The 20,355-nt window shown below is 41.6% G+C and overlaps 1 protein-coding gene across 1 annotated transcript; it reads left to right on the forward strand.

Moving 5' to 3' along the window:
- The first annotated feature begins 1,242 nt into the window (after nucleotides 1–1,242).
- Nucleotides 1,243–19,767, forward strand: LOC147974715 (uncharacterized). The gene is made up of 12 exons (XM_087520121.1): nucleotides 1,243–1,539; nucleotides 3,356–3,814; nucleotides 9,925–9,966; nucleotides 10,106–10,184; nucleotides 10,620–10,708; nucleotides 10,957–11,052; nucleotides 11,191–11,257; nucleotides 11,359–11,442; nucleotides 12,256–12,315; nucleotides 12,884–15,233; nucleotides 15,439–15,528; nucleotides 15,612–19,767. Exons 1-7 carry the CDS (start codon nucleotides 1,243–1,245, stop codon nucleotides 11,233–11,235), a joined length of 1,107 nt encoding a protein of 368 aa, XP_087376247.1. The 3' UTR covers nucleotides 11,236–11,257; nucleotides 11,359–11,442; nucleotides 12,256–12,315; nucleotides 12,884–15,233; nucleotides 15,439–15,528; nucleotides 15,612–19,767.
- The last annotated feature ends 588 nt before the right edge of the window (nucleotides 19,768–20,355 follow it).

Below are 20,355 nucleotides of genomic sequence, written 5' to 3' on the forward strand. Positions count from 1 at the left end.
TCAAAATACGCCAATCCAACATGTACCTTTGGAGACACCTGTAGAGCTCCTTTATAATCACCCAGTTACGTTGTGACGTTTGGTAGCACACAAAGTGTTCCTCCGGCAAACGGGAGTTGCATAATCTCATAGTCATAGGAACATGTATAAGTCATGAAGAAAGCAATAGCAACATACTAAACGATCGGTGCTAAGCTAATGGAATGGGTCATGTCAATCACATCATTCTCCTAATGATGTGATCCCGTTAATCAAATGACAACACATGTCTATGGTTAGGAAACATAACCATCTTTGATTAACGAGCTAGTCAAGTAGAGGCACACTAGTGACGTTTAGTTTGTCTATGTATTCACACAAGTATTATGTTTCCGGATAATACAATTCTAGCATGAATAATAAGCATTTATCATGATATAAGGAAATAAATAATAACTTTATTATTGCCTCTAGGGCATATTTCATTCAGGGTGATCCCGGTTACCAGGTTCCCACGTGTCGACGGCATGGCAACGAGGAGGAACAATTAACGTTCACGGGCGAATACAACAACCAACCATGCATCTCACACAACACAAGCATTCGTCCACGGGCGGTCGTTCTCGACGGTTATACCTTCGAAGCGTGCTACCGATGGCCGCCACCAAGCATGCTCGCGCGACGCCATCTCTGTGATCTTCGACGTCGACCTTCCAGACAGACTCACATCCCAACCAGCACCATCAACCATCGTAGCCAGGAGGAGAGGTTCCTCATCTCCTGTGGGCACCAACCGGACCAGGCCCACCATCGTCTACCTAGAGTAGAGCTCTGACCCGTCTCATGCCCAAAACTGATTCGCCCGAGCACGAGCTCCCAGCCCCGGCCATCTCCTTTGCACGAGAACCCCGCGTCGCTGGTTGGGACCTAGAAGAAGAGAGGTATCACCAGCACCCGCACCTCGTCGCCAACCGCCGACACCAAGCCATAGTGACTTACCACTTACCCACCGATAGATGCAGCCACCCCATGATGGTCGAACTAGACCGGGGCATGGGGAGATCCCTTCCACGACCTAGCCCTCCGCCCATCAGAGATGCGAGGACAAACCAAGGCCATCCAGATGCAGAACGACCTTGAGCAGCTCCCTCGCGCTGCGTTCGCAGCACCCGCCCAGATCCTCGATGGAATTGGGCCACCACCACGCGCCTGTAGTGCACCCCCTCCGTCGACAGCCATGACCGCCTAGACGGCCTTCGACTCATGCCTACTCGACCCTCGCCGCTCAGCACACCAGATCGGCGGGCCGCCGCCATCCAGACTGACGTCGCCCCCTCCCCCACCATGCACCTTCGGAATCCGCACAGCTACCGCAGCCCTGCCATCCGCCCACGCCACCAGCGCACCCATCTGACTCGTTGCCGCCGCGCCCCCGACACGATGCCGCATCCCGCGTTGCGCACACCATCAGGAGGGGAGGAACGCCCTGCCGCCGCCTACACCGACCGGGCTTTGTCTGAAAACAGGAGGGAAGGAGAGGCGATGAAGGGGAGGGAAGCGGCATAAGCTAGAGCGGGTGATTCGAGTTTTCGATCAACTCGGATACGTATCCTACCTATTCTTTCCGGGCCAAAAAAAGAATTACACTTAAGTTGGTGCTAGTGAAATGAGTACATCAAATGTTTTAGTTCCCTGTGCATATATGAACGTGGCATTTTTTTCTCTTTTTTGGGGTAGTGGTAGCATTTGTTTTCAGCTCTAAAAAAGAGCACATTTGTTTTCACCTAAATTCTAAAGAATGCATACGCACTAATTAGAGGAAACGAGCGGCCGGTCTTACACACGCATGCATGTAGTTTTGTGGTCTTAATTTTGTCTTTATTCGTGACGTGGCATGTACTACTAGGATGGTCACATGGGCAAGACACCGCATTATTCCATGGATGCGTATGTCCATTTATTCGGGTTTTCAAATTTTTAAAAAGCCATATCTTTTAAACCGTGCTTCGGAATTTAGATCCGTTTTCACTATTGGAATCCTCACGACGAGATCTTTGAAACTAGATCCTGCATGGGTATGTTTTGACGATTTTTTGATGCCAACTTTGATGCTATATTGTACAACTCTATTACTGTATTGTGCAACTTTATTACTACATCGTGCAACTTTTTTCCAAAACTAATGTTTGGAGCCGCACCTTCGTATGAGGTTGCAACCTAGCAACCACGACAACTTTGATGTGCAACTAGTCTATTGCCTCGACAAAAGTCGATGTGCAACCTACTCTTGTAATGTAGTATAGTTGCACACACATTAATGTTTAGTTGGCTTGTAATATAGTCTAGTTGCACACACATTGATGTTTAGTTGGCAGGAAGACTAGTTGCACGCACATATGCTCAGTTGTCTTGTAATTTAGTCTAGTTGTACACATTGATGTTTAGTTGGCAGGACACTAGTTGCACACACATATGCTCAGTTGGGGTGGCAATCTAGTCTAGTTGCACACACATTGATGTTTAGTTGACAGGACTTTTTTGGCACACACACATATCCTCAGTTGGCACGGCAATCTAGTCTAGTTGCACACACATTGTTGTTTAGTTGACAGAAAGACTAGTTCGTCGAAACATCCCCATGCGGAATCTAGTTTCGAAGAGCACGTTGCGAGGATTCCAGCGGTGAAAACGGATCTTAATTCTGACATGCGAATTAAAAGTTATGCTTTTTTTAGTTTTTGAAACCACGAATTAAATACACCAAAGAATAAAACGCATGCACTGAAAGGATGGATGTGCAGACATTTAAAGACCAGATGAAAAGCTTTTTTAATTAAGATGGTTAATTAGAAAAGGGACACAAAATTTCCAGTTTAGGCCGGCCACTCGCGTAGGCTAAGGCCCTGTTTGGTTTATAAGTCCTAGGACTTTTTCTAATCCCAACTAAAAAGTCTCTAGTCTCTAAAAAGTCCCTCCCTGTTTGTTTCTAGGAACTAAAAAGTCCCTAGTTCCTCTCTAGAGGTTATTAAATGACCATATTACCCCTAGTATATAGAAAAATAACAACCAAACAACATCATGAGGTGGCGAGTCAATGGGTGCATGGAGGGGCATTGTTGGAGAAGTCTCAAAAAGTCTCAAAAAATACTCTCCTTGAGAGTCTTCTTCATTTAGTCCCAAAACACAACTTTTAGTCCCTAGTAGTCCCTTCCGTTTGATTAAAAAGTCTTTAAGAGGAATTTTTTTAGTCCCTACACTAAAAAGTTCCTGAAAACAAACACCCCTTAAACGAGCAGCCGGCGCTCGCTAGACTTGGCCTTGTTTTCACCGCTCAGTTAAAAAATAAGAAGGAAAGACACGGCAACGGCATGCACAGGCATCAGCTGCCTGGAAAACGGACGGAGACGGACGCGCCGCCGCCAACCCCCGCTCCACTTACCTTTCATATCCTTGTCTCACAGAAAAAACTTACCTTTCATATCCGCCCGCCGCCACCGCCACCGCCACCGCCACCGCCTCCGCCACGGCTATAAAGCTCCGCCCTTTGGCCGGCCCGCTCCTCCTCTCTTCGTCTGGGCAGCGTCTCTCGCCTCCTTCCTTCGTCCTCGGTCCGTCCTGGCTGCGTGGTGGTCTTCGTGCCGACCTCCGATTCCAAATCCAGCCGCCCGCTCGTGCCCTGCTCCCTCTCCGCTTGCGGGGCCGCGCCGCTCCCCGAGGACGCGGGCGGGCGCCCGGGCCTCGCCCCGCGGGGCTCGGGCAAGTGGCGGGCGACCGGCGTCGTGCGCCAGCTGCGCGCGCTCGTCCTCGACTCGTGCCGCTCCTCCTCTTGCGTCTGGTGAGGCGACTCGTCCTCTGTTCGTGCCTCTCCTCGTCTCGCGTTCGGTGAGGCAGTTCGTCCTGGATTCGTGCCTCTTCTCCTCTCGCCTCGCTCAATTCGTCCTCGCTCGTCTTATGTTTCTCGTCCTCGCTCGATTCGTCCGTCGTTTAGAGTAGAAGAACCTCGTCTGATTTGTTTCATTTTGCTCGTCCTCGATTCATCTGTTCTGAAGCGCGTCTGATTTGTTTGATTTTGCTCGTCCTCGCCGTCGGCCGTTTAGATAGAAATCGCGTCTGGTTTGATTTGCTCGTCCTCGCCGTCGTCGTTAGTTTAGAGTCGCGTGTGCTTTGATTCTCGCTCGGCCTTGTCATTGCCCCGCGTGTTCTTGGGGCCGTCTTGTCGGGGGTCTTCGTTCCTGCGACTATGGGAGGAAGCGAGCGAGCGGTCTATCGGTTTGGGTCACCGTCTGGTTTGCGAGCTAACAAGTCTGCTTGAGAAACTTGTGCGCGCGCTACTGTTATCTGACGATCCTGTGTTTCGTGTTCACGGTGGAGCGATGGTTCCCGTGTTTCTGTTTGAGAAACTTGTGCGTGCGCTTCTGTTATCTCACGATTTCGCGTTTCGTGTTCGCTTTGGGGCGACGGTTGCAGGAACGATCGGTTCTGGTTCCGAAATTGGAGCAGTGTCAGATCAGTTTCTGTGTCGATTCTTGTTCTACCGGCAGTCGTGTGTGTTCCCATCCTAGATGCAGAGAATCCTGTTCTTGTTTGTTGCGGTTGTTCTGATGCTGTTCTTTTCAATTGTTTATTGTTATCATGTTTGCTTATCTTCCCATATGGCATGATTGATTGATTGTTGTTTGTTGTTTGATTGATTGCCTTGAGATGGATTGTTGTTTGTTGTTTGATTGATTGCCTTGAGATGGATTGTTGTTTGTTCTTTGATTGATTGCCTTGACAAGGTAAAAACCTAGGCCAATTGATTGATGTTTGTTGCCTTGAGATGGTATGTTTCTACATGGCACCATTGATTGTTGTTTGTTGCCTTGAGATGGTACATGTTTATATGGCATGATTGATTGATGTTTGTGTATGGTTATTAATATTGATTGCTATTTGTTGATTGGTATCTAACTTTGGTATATGTAGTTCCTGAACATAGGTAACAGACCTAGCACTACTCTTTTTTCTGAATTATTTGTGATTATGTCTTATGTGGATATCATATTCTTTTTTTAGTATTACTGTTGTCCAGTCCTTGGAATAATGCTTTTCTAAGTATTTAAGGTACATACATGTTGATCTGGACATACCACATTTGCTCTTTATTATGTTGCTAAGGACACTGATGGGTTGAGTTGGCATATAGCACAGGTATATTTACATTCTTTACATTTTGCGATGCTGATGCCTGTAGTCCCAAAGCATTCATTTACCTGATATTTGCATGGATGTTTTCATGATGGCTAATTTGATTCATTATCGTTGTTCTGATGGTGTGCTTCTGGTGGTTTAACTAAAGTCGTGGATCGCTCATCAACCTGGTATGTCTTTGGATGATAATCCCTCTCGAATTTAAATCGTTCCTATATTTTACACAATGTTTATCTCATGGCTAGTAATGGTAAACTTATGAATGCATATCCCACATTTTAGCTAGTTATATAGTAACACCATACTTCCTTGGATGACGTTTTGTATATGAAAGTGTGGTGAGCTCACATATTGTGTCGGTATCTACCTAACGCAGCTGAGCTCTTTCTGGATAGGGCAGAGGTACAATATTTACATCCATGGCAGAAGGTTCGTAACCCTGAACTCATCAAAGGTCCTTGGACTCAAGAGGTTTGGCACTGCACTCCTGACTTTGCTCGAAAAAAAATAATATGTTTTGCACATTTTATAGTTGTATTTATGATTATGATATTTTTATACAGGAAGATGACAAAATTATTGATCTTGTAAGCAAGTATGGACCAACAAAATGATCTCACTGCAAGGACCTGCAGAAGGACCCTCCCACCTCAGCGCAGGTGATTTCCCCTCTGCCCCGTTTGATTCCGTTTGCCCCGAATTGGGTTGTGTCTGGATGAGCGCGCCGTTGGCGTGGTCTGGTTGTTAACTGTTGTTACTGGTCATGGGGGTTAGGTTGTCGATTATTTAGCTGTGCTCTCGCAGTGCTTTTAGGTTTGTTGTGCTCTCGCACTGCTTATGAACTGTACATGGACTACAATTATGATTGACTCATGTTAAGTGTGTGATGTATCTTCTGAGCAGGTCATTAAAAAACCCTTGGATTTTGTTTTGTTAGGTTATAAAGTATGCCAACCTTATTACAGTTTACAGTCAGTACCACATGGGCAGAACATGCACCACCCTGTAGCACTATATGTTATCTTAACTGCCATAACCAAAAGAAATTAAAATTGCCAAGGACTTCACAATTTATATGGACAGTTAGGCATGACTAGCACTATTTAAGAAACATAAACAGTACCAATCTAATCTGTTAGGCATGGACTAGACTATTTAAGAAACATAAATAGTACCAACCAAATCAATAGGGATAATTTTTGAGAGTGAACTATGTTTTAGGAGGTGAGGTGGCAATGGTCACCTGTCTTCCTTAGTCTATTAACGCATACTGGAATAAATATAATTACTGAAGCAACTTTATGGTAATGTTGTTTAAATCTGATTTGAGAAACACGAACAGTACTAACCTGATCAATAGAGAGAATTGTCAAAAGTGACCTCTGTTTTAGTAGGTTGCAATGATCACCTGCTTTCCTTGGTTTATCAATGCATACTGGGAAGAAATATAATTACTGAAGCAACTTTACCATTGTTAATGTTGTGTAAATCTGATTTGAGAAACATGAACGGTACCATCCTAACCAATAGAGAGAATCATCAATAGTGGCCTATGTTTTAGTAGGTGAGGTTGTAATGGTCACCTGTTTTCCTTGGTCTATCAATGCATACAGGAAGAAATATAATTACTGAAACAACTTTAGCATTCATAATGTGTGTAAACCTGATGTTCTGTGTTTTTGTGGAGAATAAGTGGCTTCAGTGGATGTCCTGGCCTCCTGGGTGACTTGATGTTTTTTCATACAACATTTGGTTGCACTAACCTCTTGAAATGAAGATCAATGAACTTTGAATTATTCTAATCATTTTACTGGACGCGTATATGATGGATAACCCTTGATAATATAATTTCATGCCTAATTCTGAACTTGTTCACACATAACTAAAGCTGGCCGCTGTTTGATCTCACAACAAATATGACTTGTTTCTTACTCATACTTGACTGGCTTCATACAAATGCTTGTCTGACTGTTGCGTAATACTGTATTACTTTCCTTTTATTCAGGCAGGTCCTGTAAGTGAGGACATGTTCCACTGGCAGGCCACTATCATGGGACCCTCGGACAGCCTGTTTACTGGTGGTCTATTTTTGGTGAACATCCATTTCCCACTGGATTATCCCTTCAAGCCCCCGAAGGTAATTTCTGGTGTACCGAGCTAACCTTTGTAATGATATTGGAATTGCTGTTACACAAATGTCTTAGGGGTCCTCAAACAATTAGTTTGCTGCTGCTTGCTATCTTATCTATTTTTTTCTGACATTCAGACATGAACATATTTCAGGTCTCTTTCCGCACCAAGGTGTTCCACCCAAACATCAATAGCAACGGCAGCATTTGCCTCGACATTCTCAAGGAACAGTGGAGCCTGACTTTGACCATCTCAAAGGTAATGATCTGCATTCCTAGCTTGGTTGTTCCATTTTTTTGCTTAAAGCTTGTTGCTGATATAAGCTTGGTTCCTTCAGCAAATTAATCTCACAAAAAATCTTCATTTATGTTTCTCTAATATTTACCCGTCTCTGTTAACAGGTCCTCCTGTCAATCTGTTCGTTGCTGACGGACCCCAATCCCAATGATCCTCTGGTGCCTGAGATTTCTCACATGTACAAGACTGATTGGGCCAAGTATGAGTGTGCCTGGACACAAAAGTACGTCATGGGTGGATGTATAGGCAAGCAATGTCGAGAGAGGTATTCTTTTGATTGTTCTATTTTTATGGTTTGCTGAAATGCATTCCCCCCTGGGTGGGATGTTTGTTAATTTCGAAACACACTGGTTACTTCCATTTGTGTACTTTATTTGTTCTTAGTTCTTCTCACCTATAGCTAAAGTCAAAGACGACAAACCAGGTGACTTATTGGAGTTGCAGGACTACAAATCATCGGTAAGTTTCTATGCTTTCAAATGGTCAGAGTTTAAATTTTGATCAGTTTGTCTGACTTGTTTTATACCGAATCCTTGATTTCTTGATAACTTTGATATATACACATGAATAATTACTTATGCTGTTATGATCATAAACTGATTTCTATGATGCCTATTACATAACAGGTCATCTAAATCTTCATTTGCAAATATGACTGCCGGTGCTGCTGATGATGTAAGTTACTTTTCTTGCTTCAAGAATAATAGAAACATCATTTACATCACACTCACATTTTAAGTTGCTCATGTCATTTCAGGCTAGCCATCTGCTTGGAACTGATGAGAGACAACCGATGTTGCCAACTTGAAACATATATTTTTTAGGTATGAATGGCTTACCTCTCCTCCTCTCGCGTCTGTTGAGGCAATTCATCCTCGGTTCGTGCCTCTCCTCCTCTCGCGTCTGGTGAGGCAATTCGTCCCCGATTCCCTCTCCTCTCGCCTCTGACTTTATGTTGCTCGTCCCCGCTCGATTCATCCGTTTAGATTAGAAGAATCGCGCCTGATTTGTCATTTTGCTCGTTCTCGATTCGTCTGTCTTGAAGCGCGTATGATTCGACTGATTTTCCTCGTCCTCGATTCGTCCGTTTAGATAGAAAATTGTGTCTGGTTTGATTTACTCGTTCTCCTCGTCAGTCTAGAGTCGCTTGTGATATGATTTTGTCGTCCTCGCTGTCGCCCCGATGCTTTCATGTGTTCTTGGGGCCGTCTCGTCGGGGGTCTCCGTCCCTGCGACTCTGGGAGGAAGTGGGCGAGCGAGCAGTCGGTCGGTCTAGTTTGCAAACTAACAAGTCTGTTTGAGAAACTTCTGTTCCCACGTTTTGTGTTCACGGTGACCGATGGTTCCTGCGTTTACTTGTGCGTGCGCTTCTGTTATTTCATGATCATGCGTTTCGTGTTCGCGCCCGGCGATGGTTGCAGGAATCATCAGTTCTGGTTTCGAAATTGGAGCAGTGTCAGATCGGTTCCTCTGTTCCATCACCTATGTTGTTTGTCGGTTATTTTCAGATCTCAAATGCATGCGCCCTTGTGATACTCTAGTTCCAGGGTCCGTTAATACAAGGTGGATTATTGGCCCTCTGTCGATTCTTGTCCCACCTAGATGCAGGTCTCAACATTGCGGTTGTGTGCTGGTCTCGCTTTCGGCAGGCGTGTGTGCTCCCATCCTAGATGCAGAGAATCTTGTTCTGTCCGTTGCGGTTGTTCTGATGGTGTTCTTTTCAATTGGTTTATTGTTATCACTCTTTTCTTATGTTCCCATATGGCACGATTGATTGATTGTTGTTTGTTGTTTGATTGATTGCCTTGAGATGGATTGTTGTTTGTTGTTTGATTGATTGCCTTGAGGTGGATTGTTGTTTGTTGTTTGATTGATTGCCTTGAGATGGATTGTTGTTTGTTGTTTGATTGATTGCCTTGAGAAGGTACAAACCATGTAGGCCAATGGATTGTTGTTTGAGCCTTGAGGTGGATTGTTGTTCGTTGTTACTATTCCTTGTTCCCTTTTGAAGTTCAGTTATTCAAATCTGATGTGGAAGGTATGAATATTGATATCACTTCTGTGTTAGTATACTAGCTATGGTGTGTTTTATTCAACTTATTAAGCATATCTCTTACAAGTTTGCCTTGAGATGGTACATTTTATATGGCGCGATTGATTGCTATTTGTCGAGTGTGAACTCGTATCTTGACGAATAATCATTTATGCTAACTTGGTATTGGTAGTTCCTCACCATAGGTAATACACCTATTACTTGTTTAGTGTAGACTGACTATTCTTTTTTCTGAACTTTTTTGTGATTATGTCTTCACATTGCACTGCTCCCAGATCCATATCAACGTGCCCACACTGTCGGATGAGCATAAAGATGTAAGGAACTCCTCCCAAGAATCTCTGTTGCTCCTTGTATTAACTTGGCGACTAGACTTTGCATGCTATTTTTTTCCGTAAAACTGGAGCTCCTTGCTGTAACCCATTATATGACTATATGAGCATGCACCACTTTCAGGTTATGAAAAAATGCGGTGCTCCAAACAAGATTGACTTCCTCTCTTTCTTATACAAGGCATGCAGAAGATGTGTGGCAAGTAAGTAACTCATTATGTCGATATTTAGAGTGTACTACTTCACAGTGCCATCTTTCCCAACAGATTGAATTTTTTTATATTGATATTTTGTTGAATAGTATCACATGTTTGGGCACTTCATACTTTGGGAAAATGTTCCTAACGTTGATAGTATTTTTCCTGTAATAGGCACGGGAGTTCCTCTCAAAGTTAGCTGATCTTAGCCAAACTCCGATTTTAGCCAAAATTAACATGTATTTTTCTCAATTGAGTACTACTTTGTTTTGTTCTTTAGGTGTTCTTATTTCAACTGATGTGGCAAATGCGGTGCGACAGTTAGTTTTTGCCTCTTGCAGATATCTTATACTTTGGTGATCCTGTACAATTGCTCTTTACTACACCCAAACAAACTATAATTACACAAGCTGTAACATGAATCATAATTGTTTTGTTCAGGTAGTGATGACATTCTCCTTGGTGCTGAGACTTGCCGTGGGTTGTATCCAGTTGAGACTATTTCAACAGTAGGCAGAATTTGTGCTGAGGTGAGCTTTCTTTTGGAGTTCTACGTTCTCTTGATAAACATGAGTGTTTGGGAGGCATTTGTTGATAGGTTCCCATTTGTAGTTCAAATCAGACTTCAATACTAAAATGTTACAAATAAATACCATTCTTTGGAACAGCCCCTAAATGTCAACAAGTATATCTTTGGCACTCTAATGGAATCTGATGGAAATTCACTCCCTCCTGCCTTTTCTCTCTTTATATTTGGTGATCATGAATTGTTTCACAGGCTGAGAAGGTCTTCAACCAGGATTTGTACTTCAAGCGAACCATGAAATACGTGGGAGAACCCATGACCCACTTGGAGTCTATTGCTTCGTCTACAGTGCGTATTTTGTTTCTTCTCATTTTCCAACCTTTTGGTAGTGTTTACAGGGGAACAATTTCTGTCTTCCATTGATTGAATATCAGGCTGTGACACTTGGGTTTATAAGTTTGAAATAGTTCACTACCTATTTGCTAGGTGCGGCTGCTATCAAAGTTAAGGCTTCGGTCATCATTTGCTTGACCTCATCTGGGAGGGCTGCAAGGTAGAAAGAGAAATAAAAAGAGTATTTCTTCTTATAGGCGCTTCACCTCATCTTGTAGTTTAATGGAAATTGATTCATATATTATGCTGTATTGAGTACAGGCTAATTGCCAAGTACAGGCCCACCATGCCATTCCTCGTCTGAAAACAAATCAATTGAAGTGGAGCTTCACAGGCACATTTGAAGTATGTGAACAACCTTTTTCCTTCTAACCTTTTTAGTACCTCCTGTGTGTGCTATATATAGGTAATAATGATTCAGAACTAGCATGCTGATCTTCAAACTTTGAAAGATAACTTAAGGCTATAGTTTTGTTAATGACAAATCTAACACTGAAACTTGCACAATCACGCAACTCAATACAGAGGAACAATATATAAGTATTTTCCATGTAATGCTAGAAAATTCATTTAGCATTTAACCTTCATGGTTTTGCCTTGATACAACATCCTTCTTTTCTCTCAGCAAAAGAATGATGATATGTATTGCTCCTTTATTTTTACATGGTGCATAATTCGTACTACCTCTGTTTCAGTTTATAAGGGACGTATTTCTAGATCATCAGTTTGACCAACGAAATACATATTATATGCTGAAGTATACCATTGAAATTTGTATTTGAAATAGGTTTGTCATGGTGTACCTTTTGTAGCATACCTCATATTCCATTGGCCAAATCGTTGATCTAAAAATAGCATGTGCCTAACAAACAGAAAGATTGGGACTATGTTGTTCAGCTGCACTCACTAATGTACTATAGAATTTACCCTGATGAGAAACAGTGTGGTGTTCAACTAGACTCACTAATTAACATGTATTACCACGTGTCTAATACATCCCTATCTAGACAAATCTAAGATAAGTAATTCGGGACGGAGGGAGTACTAAAGAATTTTGCCCGATAAGAACCAATATCGCTTATGTTGGACCAAGACTTGTCTCTGGTGTTTGGCAGTGTGCCAGTTATAACTCATATTTGTTGCATTATATTCCTGCAGGCAAGACAATCACTCATAGTTAGAGGCCTCTTTCCCATGCTTGCTGATCCACGTCACCTGGTGAGTTAACCTGCCTTCATCTGTTGCCTGCATTAACCATTCTTTGGTGGTTCTTTTCAATTTTAGAATACATGGCCCAGTACGTATAATATGAAAAACAGGAACTACCTATAAATATCAACGCCCTTGTTCTGAACATAAAGGGAATAATGGCAATTGGCATTAGTGCATATTCCCAATATGTGAAAAGTGGATGCTTTACATACATTAGGCCAGTGAATTAATTATGCTTTTAGTGTTTTTGCTTGCATCATGTTCTACTTACAAATGGAATAAACACTAGAGTGCAGTTCACTTTTGAACTGTTGGAAAGTCATCATAAGCTTGGTTAATCAGTACATTATTTCGAACTTGACTGGTGGTAGGCTGGTTTGTTTATTCTGTATAATATAAACGCAATACGTGAGTTTATAAGCTGGTGTGAACCAGTGAGGCTGATGTTTGGGGGTGTTTCATCTTGCATCCACCTTGAATTATTTGGTAGCTAGAATTCCTTGATTTGGACCCAACAAGTAAGAAGGTTGGTTTGCCTGGTGATTTGTACTGACATTGTTTCTCTGCCCTGCAGGCTGAATCTACTAGCACTACAAATGAATCAGTGTTGAAGGCTACTCTTACCTTAGCCAGAATTTCTATAAGAATGTTGCTCATGTTACATGCCTTCCTTTCTCTAGTAAGTAGAACAAGAATACTTTAACATTTCTTTTATGTCCATATGCGTACGCTCATGATATTTTGAATTGCAAACTAAATTCTAAATAAATAAGCATGCGTCACTGTGCCTACAAACTTGTGGGTAGTGATGAATATAATCACTTAATCAGCCTCTAACTAGCTTCCTATTTTTAGGAACGAAGATCTGAATCACCCTCACCCCTCTAGAGAGATTAGTTTACAAATTCAAGTTCTGGAATTCTTTATAGCTTTTTGAGTTTACTTCGGTCTTGCATGTATTAGATTTCTGTTTGTGCCCCTATCTATGTCTGTTTCTTGTGTGCAAGCGCTCCTTTATGTGTGTGTGACTCTGTGTGCTTGACTCTGTATGTGTGTGGCTTGACTGTGTGTGTGACTGTGTGTGGCTTGACTGTGTGTGTGCTTGACTCTCTGTGTGTGAATATTGCATTTGCTTGATGGTGTGTCTTGTATGCTTTGTTGAATGATTGGTTGTATAACTTGTGTGTTTATATTGTCGGGGCCTAACACTGCCTTTGCCGGTCCCAAGCCCGGATGTGAAAATGTGGAGGGAGCTGCAGTTACCTTCTTTGTATTGTTTGCATTACGAGTGTCGATAGAAATTACACAGCTTAGGTTACTGTCCTAATCGAATAGTGAATCTTCACATAATTTGGTAGCATGTGATTTAAGCTTTAAAATGCATCCTTCCTTGCTATAAACTTACTGATTCCTTTCTGAAGTTGTATGAGGTCAGTGTTATGGTACGGGTGTGTTCCTTTCTAAAGTTGTATGATGTTAGTGTCTGGTTTGATTTGCTCGTCCTCACCGTCACCCGTTTAGAAGCGCTTCTGATATGATTTTGGTCGTCCTCGCTGTCGCCCTGATGCTCTTGCATGTTCTTGGGGCCGTCTCATCAGGGGTCTCCACCGTTTGGATCACCGTCTGGTTTGCGAACTAACAAGTTTGTTCGAGAAATGCGTGCGCTTTTGTTATCCGATGATCCTGCGTTTCGTGTTCACGGTGGAGCGATGATTCCAGCGTTTCTGTTTGAGAAACTTGTGCGTGCGCTTCTGTTATATGACGATCCTGCATTTTGTGTTCGCGTTGGGGCGACGGTTGTAGGAACGATTGGTTCTGGTTTCAAAATTGAAGCAGTGTCAAATTGGTTCCTCTGTTCCATCACCTGTCTCCCATCGTAGATGCAGAGAATCTTGTTCTTGTCTGTTACAGTTGTTTTGATGGTGTTCTTTTCAATTGGTTTCTTGTTATCATGCTTTGCTTATGTTCCCATATATGGTGATGTGTGTTCAGGGGTGCAAACCATGTAGGCCGTGGGTACTATGATATGAGGCTTCTCTCCTGCTAATAAATTAGGATGATAGGCTGAGAAGAAAAGTTTGACTCTTGTAACAATCTGCTTGGTTTCCACTTCTTTGTGTTGCCGATTTGACATCCAATGCCTATCTTATTTATTATAATCATGTTTTCCCTGTTTGTTTTCATATCCAATGCATCCACTCATCAAAAAACCCTTTTCCCTGTTTGTTTTCCCTTCTTTTTCTAATCAATAATCATGTTTATCATGGTGTTGACAACACTCCATTTCTACTGTTCTTTGTTCCCTTTTGTAGTTCACTGATTCAAATCTGTTGTGGAAGGTAGGAATATTGATCACTTCTGTGTTAGTACACTAGCTATGATATGTTTATATGGCATGATTGATTATTGTTTGTTTATGGTTGTTAAGATTGATTGATTGATTGAATGTTGTTTGTTGATTGATTGACTGCTGTTTGTTGACCGGTATCTAACTTTGGTATTGGTAGACCTAGCACTATTCTTTTTTCTGAACTTTTTTCTGATTATGTCTTATGTGGATATCATATTCATTTTTTGTATTACTGCTGTCCAGTCACTTGAATAACACTTTTCCAAGTATTTAAGGCATAGACATTTGGATCTGGACATATCATATTTGCTCTTTATTGTGTTGCTAAGGACACTGATGGGTTGAGTTGGCATATATAGCGCAGGTATATTGACGTTCTTTACATTTTGCGATGCTGATGCCTGTAGTCCCAGAGCATTTATTTAGCCAAGTATGATGTTTGTGCTCAGAATGATGTATATGTAGAATCCAGGGGTGGATGGATGTTTTCATGATGGCTAATTTGATTTTTATGGTTGTTCGGATGGTGTGCTTCTGGTGGTTGAACTGAAGCCGTGGATCACTCACCATCCTGGTATGTGTTTGGATGATAATCCCTCTCGAATTTAACTCCTTCCTATATTTTACACAATGTTTATCTCACGGCTGGTAATGGTAACCTTATGAATGCATATCCCACATTTTAGCTAGTTATATAGTAACGCCATACTTCTTTGGACGTTGTTCTTTATATGCAAGCGTGATGAGCTCACATATTGTGTCGGTATCTACCTGTGTAGCTGAGCTATTTCCGGATAGGACAGAGGTACAATGTTTGCATCCATGGCAAAAGGTTCTTCTGATTGTTCAAAGGTCCTTGGACTCAAGAGGTTTGTCACTGCACTCCTGACTTTGCTAGAGAAAAAAAGCTTTTGCACATTTTATAGTTATATTTATGATATTTTTTCTACAGGAAGATGACAAAATTATTGATCTTGTAAGCAAGTATGGACCAACAAAATGGTCTCATTGCAAGGTCCTGGATCTGGATGTATAGGCAAGCAATGTTGAGAGAGGTATTCTTCTGATTGTTCTATTTTTATGGTTTGCTGAATGCATTTCCCCCCTCCGTGCAAGACAAACGTGGATGTTTGCTAATTTGAAACACACTGGTTACTTCCATTTGTGTACTTCTATTTGTGTAACTTCTATTTGTTCTTAGTTCTTCTCACCTATAGCTAAAGTCAAAGACGACAAACCAGTTGAATTATTGGAGTTGCAAGATACACAGAATCATCGGTAAGTTTCTATCCTTTCAAATGGTCAAGAGTATGAATTTTGATCAGTTTGTTTGACTTGTTTTGTACCGAATCCTTGATTTCTTGATAACTTCGATACACACACATGAATAATTACTTATGCTGTTATGATTATCACTTAATCAGCCTCTGACTAGCTTCTTATTTTCAGGAACGAAGATCTAAATCACCCTCACCCCTCTAGAGAAATAAGTTTACTCATTCAGATTCTGGAATTTTTTATAGCTTTCTGAATTTACTTTGTTCTTGCATGTATTAGCTTTCTGTTTGTGCCCCAATCTATGTCTATTTCTTTCTGTTTCTTGTGTGCAAGCGCTCCATTGTGTGTGTGACTATGTGCATGTGATGTGCCCCTATCTATCTCTGTTTCTTGTGTGCAAGCGCTCCGCTGTGTGTGTCTGACTCTGTGTGTGACTGTGTGTATGTCTGACTCTGTGCCTGACTATGTGTATGTCTGACTGTGTGTGACTCTGTATATGTGTGTGTGAATGTTGCATTTGCTTGTGTGTATGTGACTGTGTGTGTGTGTTTGTGTTTGTGTGAATATTGCATTTGCTTGATGGTGTGGCCTGTATGCTTTGCTGAATGATTGGTGTTAGTGTGGTTTAACACTGCCTTTGCCGGTCCCAAGCCTGGATGTGAAAATGTGGAGGGAGCTGTATTTACCTCCTTTTTATCTTATATATATTCACCTTCTGAATTTTGCGGTTGATGGCACTCTAGTTTACTTAGATGGTTAGCTTGTTAATTAGTTTTGTGCATGCAAGACTTGAAATCTAGCTGATGTAGTGTTTAGTTTCTGTACATGATAAATGGTTTTGTTGTGCACCTTTTTAAAGACGCCGCCCGTTTTCCCCTCTATTTTCACTTGCATTTCTTGTGTTTCTGAATTGATTATCTGTTGTAAGATATGGTTAGCGTATATAGTTTAGAGATAAATGCCTTTGTGTGCAGCAGTTTTCATACATTTTATTCATTCCAATGGTGATTTTACTGCTAGTTTTTGTGTGTTGGAACTCTTGCGGAAGTTCTCTGTACCTGAGTACCATTTTGTACCTAGAACATCACTGAAGCTAGTGTTTCAGTGTCATTTTGTTCTAGAACATCACTGAAGCCAGTTTTTTTAGACGAGTGATGTGATTACATTGTACCAGACTGCAGCAGCTCAGTGTATGAGTATGTGCCCTGCAGCAACAATTATCTAGCTACTTAACAGGACTAGCTACTTTTGAACAATCAGGTAGTTCATAAATGCAGTTTTACTTATACTAGCAAAAGAGCCCGTGCGTCGCAACGGGAGAGAAAACATAACACACGCTCTTAACTCAACAACCATTACTCAAGACCACAATAGGTCCATCTCCTTTATTTTTGCGGGGCATCATATTTGTGTTGCCGCTTATCCTCCTTCTCACCCTCGCCGGCGATGGCCTTGGTGTTCACACAAAACAACAAAAAACGTGTGTTGAATATGGTTAATCTTAAGGCGTCTCTCTCTCCCTCTCTCTCTCGCTCGCTTTCTCTCACTCTCGCGACGAGAAATCTGTTGTTTTCCCCTGTGACATTTTTCAGAGGTATGCATGTGTAGTTATCGATGTTTTCTTTTCCGTATATGGTTATAGTGGGGTATTTATTTGCAATCCAGATCGCCGCCGGTATGAAAAAAACGAATCTTGCACTATAAATTATAAGTTTGCTTCCATAACAATATTTTAAAAATATTTAACAGGTAAAATTAACATCATTTTTAGATTCCACCCATTTTTCTAATAAAATTTCATATATAATATGTTAAAATCGAAGTTACGGTTTAAAAGATACAAATAATTTAGAAAATCATTTAGTTTGACTCAAATATATTCCAAAACAATATTTAAAAATACTTAACAGGTAAAAATAATCTCATATTCACATTCTACATATTTTTCTAATCAAATTTCATATATATAACATGTTCAAATCGGAGTTACGGTTTAAAAGATATGGATGATTTTAAAAAGCATTTGTATGACTTAAATATGACTCACGAATGAATTACCTAAAACATCAGGGGGTTTTCGAAAAATGTAAAATAACGGTTCGGGTGTGACTTAAATCCGGACGGCGGGTTGATTTCAAGAAAAGCCAGGGATTTTTATGTAAAATACGAGAATAACGATTCGTTTTAACTTAAAACAGGGCTGCGAGTTGAATTCTCTGAAATAGAGGGACTTTTCTGAAAAATGCCATGACGGACGAAAGAAACCCAATTTGCTTTATTATTAGGTAAAGATTGAGCTTCTTCATTTCCTAGATGCAGCAGGCTGTCCATGTTGTGTGTCTCAATTCTTTGATTCACCTGTAATTTCATTTCAGCAGGTTGTCCATGTTGTGTGTTCCATATGGATTAGACGCTGTCGACTACTTTGTCTTCAATGCCGTGGCTCCTCGTTGGGTCTTTAGTACTTCTGCTGTGTGTTCGGTTTTTAATCCCCATTATGTGTGATGCTCTTTGTTCCTGTGTAATTTGAATCTTTGTTGTGCTCTTGTGAGCGGTGTCCATGATTTCAATGGTGTTTCCATGCGACTTTGAACCATGTCTGTGTTATGATCTTGTGAAAACGTTGCGTGAATATTTATTGCCAATCATGTGTCGTGCCAATGCTCCCTTTGGTTGATTGTGTGGCTTGTTGCTTATCTGAATGATTGGTTGTAGTGTTTGCTAATTCTTTTGTGTTTAGTAGTTTTGTAGTTTAACACTGGCTTTGCCAGTCCCAAGCCCGGATGAGCAAATGTGGAGCGAACAACATGTAGTAGTGAATGAAGCCGAATACGTTTTAGTTCTGTTCCCAAAGGTAAGTGAGTGTATAGGAAGCCTTGCATGAAAGGCCTCCTGTACCACAATTCTCTAGAAAGATGTAGTTCAATTGTTGTGGGTAACTGCTTCCCTAGAAAATCCTGTAGAGTAGTGTAGCAGATGCAAGCAAGTGGGGATGATTCACAGAGTTCCCTGATAATTACAGTTACATAAGTAAACTAGTAGGTATCGTTTGCATGACTGGTCCTGATACTGCACTTGGATGGTAGTGGTAATTGATACGTCTCCGTCGTATCTACTTTTTCCAAACACTTTTGCCCTTATTTTGGACTCTAACTTGCATGATTTGAATGGAACTAACCCAGACTGACGCTGTTTGCAGCAGAATTGCCATGGTGTTATTTTTGTGCAGAAATAAAAGTTCTCGGAATGACTTGAAAATCAACGGAGAATTATTTTGGAATATATAAAAAATACTGGAAGAAGAATCCACATCAGGGGGGCCTCCATCTGTCCACGAGGGTGGGGGGGGGGGCGCCCTACCCCCTGGGCACGCCCTTGCCTCGTGGGCCCCCTGACGCTCCACCGACCTCAACCTTGACTCCATATATTCACTTTTGGGGAGAAAAATAATTAGAGAGAAGGATTCATCGTGTTTTATGATATGGAGCCGCCGCCAAGCCCTAAACTCTCTCGGGAGGGCTGATCTTTAGTCCGTTCGGGCTCCGGAGATGGGAATCCGTCGCCGTCGTCATCATCAACCTTCCTCCATCACCAATTTCATGATGCTCACCGCCATGCGTGAGTAATTCCAACGTAGGCTTGCTGGACGGTGATGGGTTGGATGAGATTTATCATGTAATCGAGTTAGTTTTGTTAGGGTTTGATCCCTAGTATCCACTATGTTATGAGATTGATGTTGCTATGACTTTGCTATGCTTAATGCTTGTCACTAGGGACCGAGTACCATGATTTAGATTTGAACCTATTATGTTTTCACCAATATATGAGAGTTCTTAATCCTATCTTGCAAGTCTATCGTCACCTATTATGTGTTATGATCCGTTAACCCCGAAGTGACAATAATCGGGATACTTACTGGTGATGACCGTAGTTTGAGGAGTTCATGTATTCACTATGTGTTAATGCTTTGGTCCGATACTCTATTAAAAGGAGGCCTTAATATCCCTTAGTTTCTAATAGGACCCCGCTGCCACGGGAGGGTAGGACAAAAGATGTCATGCAAGTTCTTTTCCATAAGCACGTATGACTATATTCGGAATACATGCCTACATTACATTGATGAACTGGAGCTAGTTCTGTGTCACCCTAGGTTATGACTGTTACATGATCGATCGCATCCGGCATAATTCTCTATCACCGATCCAATGTCTACAAGCTTTTCATATATTGTTCTTCGCTTATTTACTTTCCCGCTGCTACTGTTACAATCACTACAAAACCCAAAAATATTACTTTTGCCATCGTTACCTTTTGCTATCGTTATCACTACTATCATATTACTTTGCTACTAAATACTTTGCTACAGATATTAAGTTATCCAGGTGTGGTTGAATTGACAACTCAGCTGCTAATATTTG

Source organism: Triticum urartu, chromosome 4A, assembly GCF_056163025.1.
Source record: "Triticum urartu cultivar PI428250 chromosome 4A, HENAU_Tu73, whole genome shotgun sequence".
NCBI lineage: Eukaryota > Viridiplantae > Streptophyta > Magnoliopsida > Poales > Poaceae > Triticum > Triticum urartu.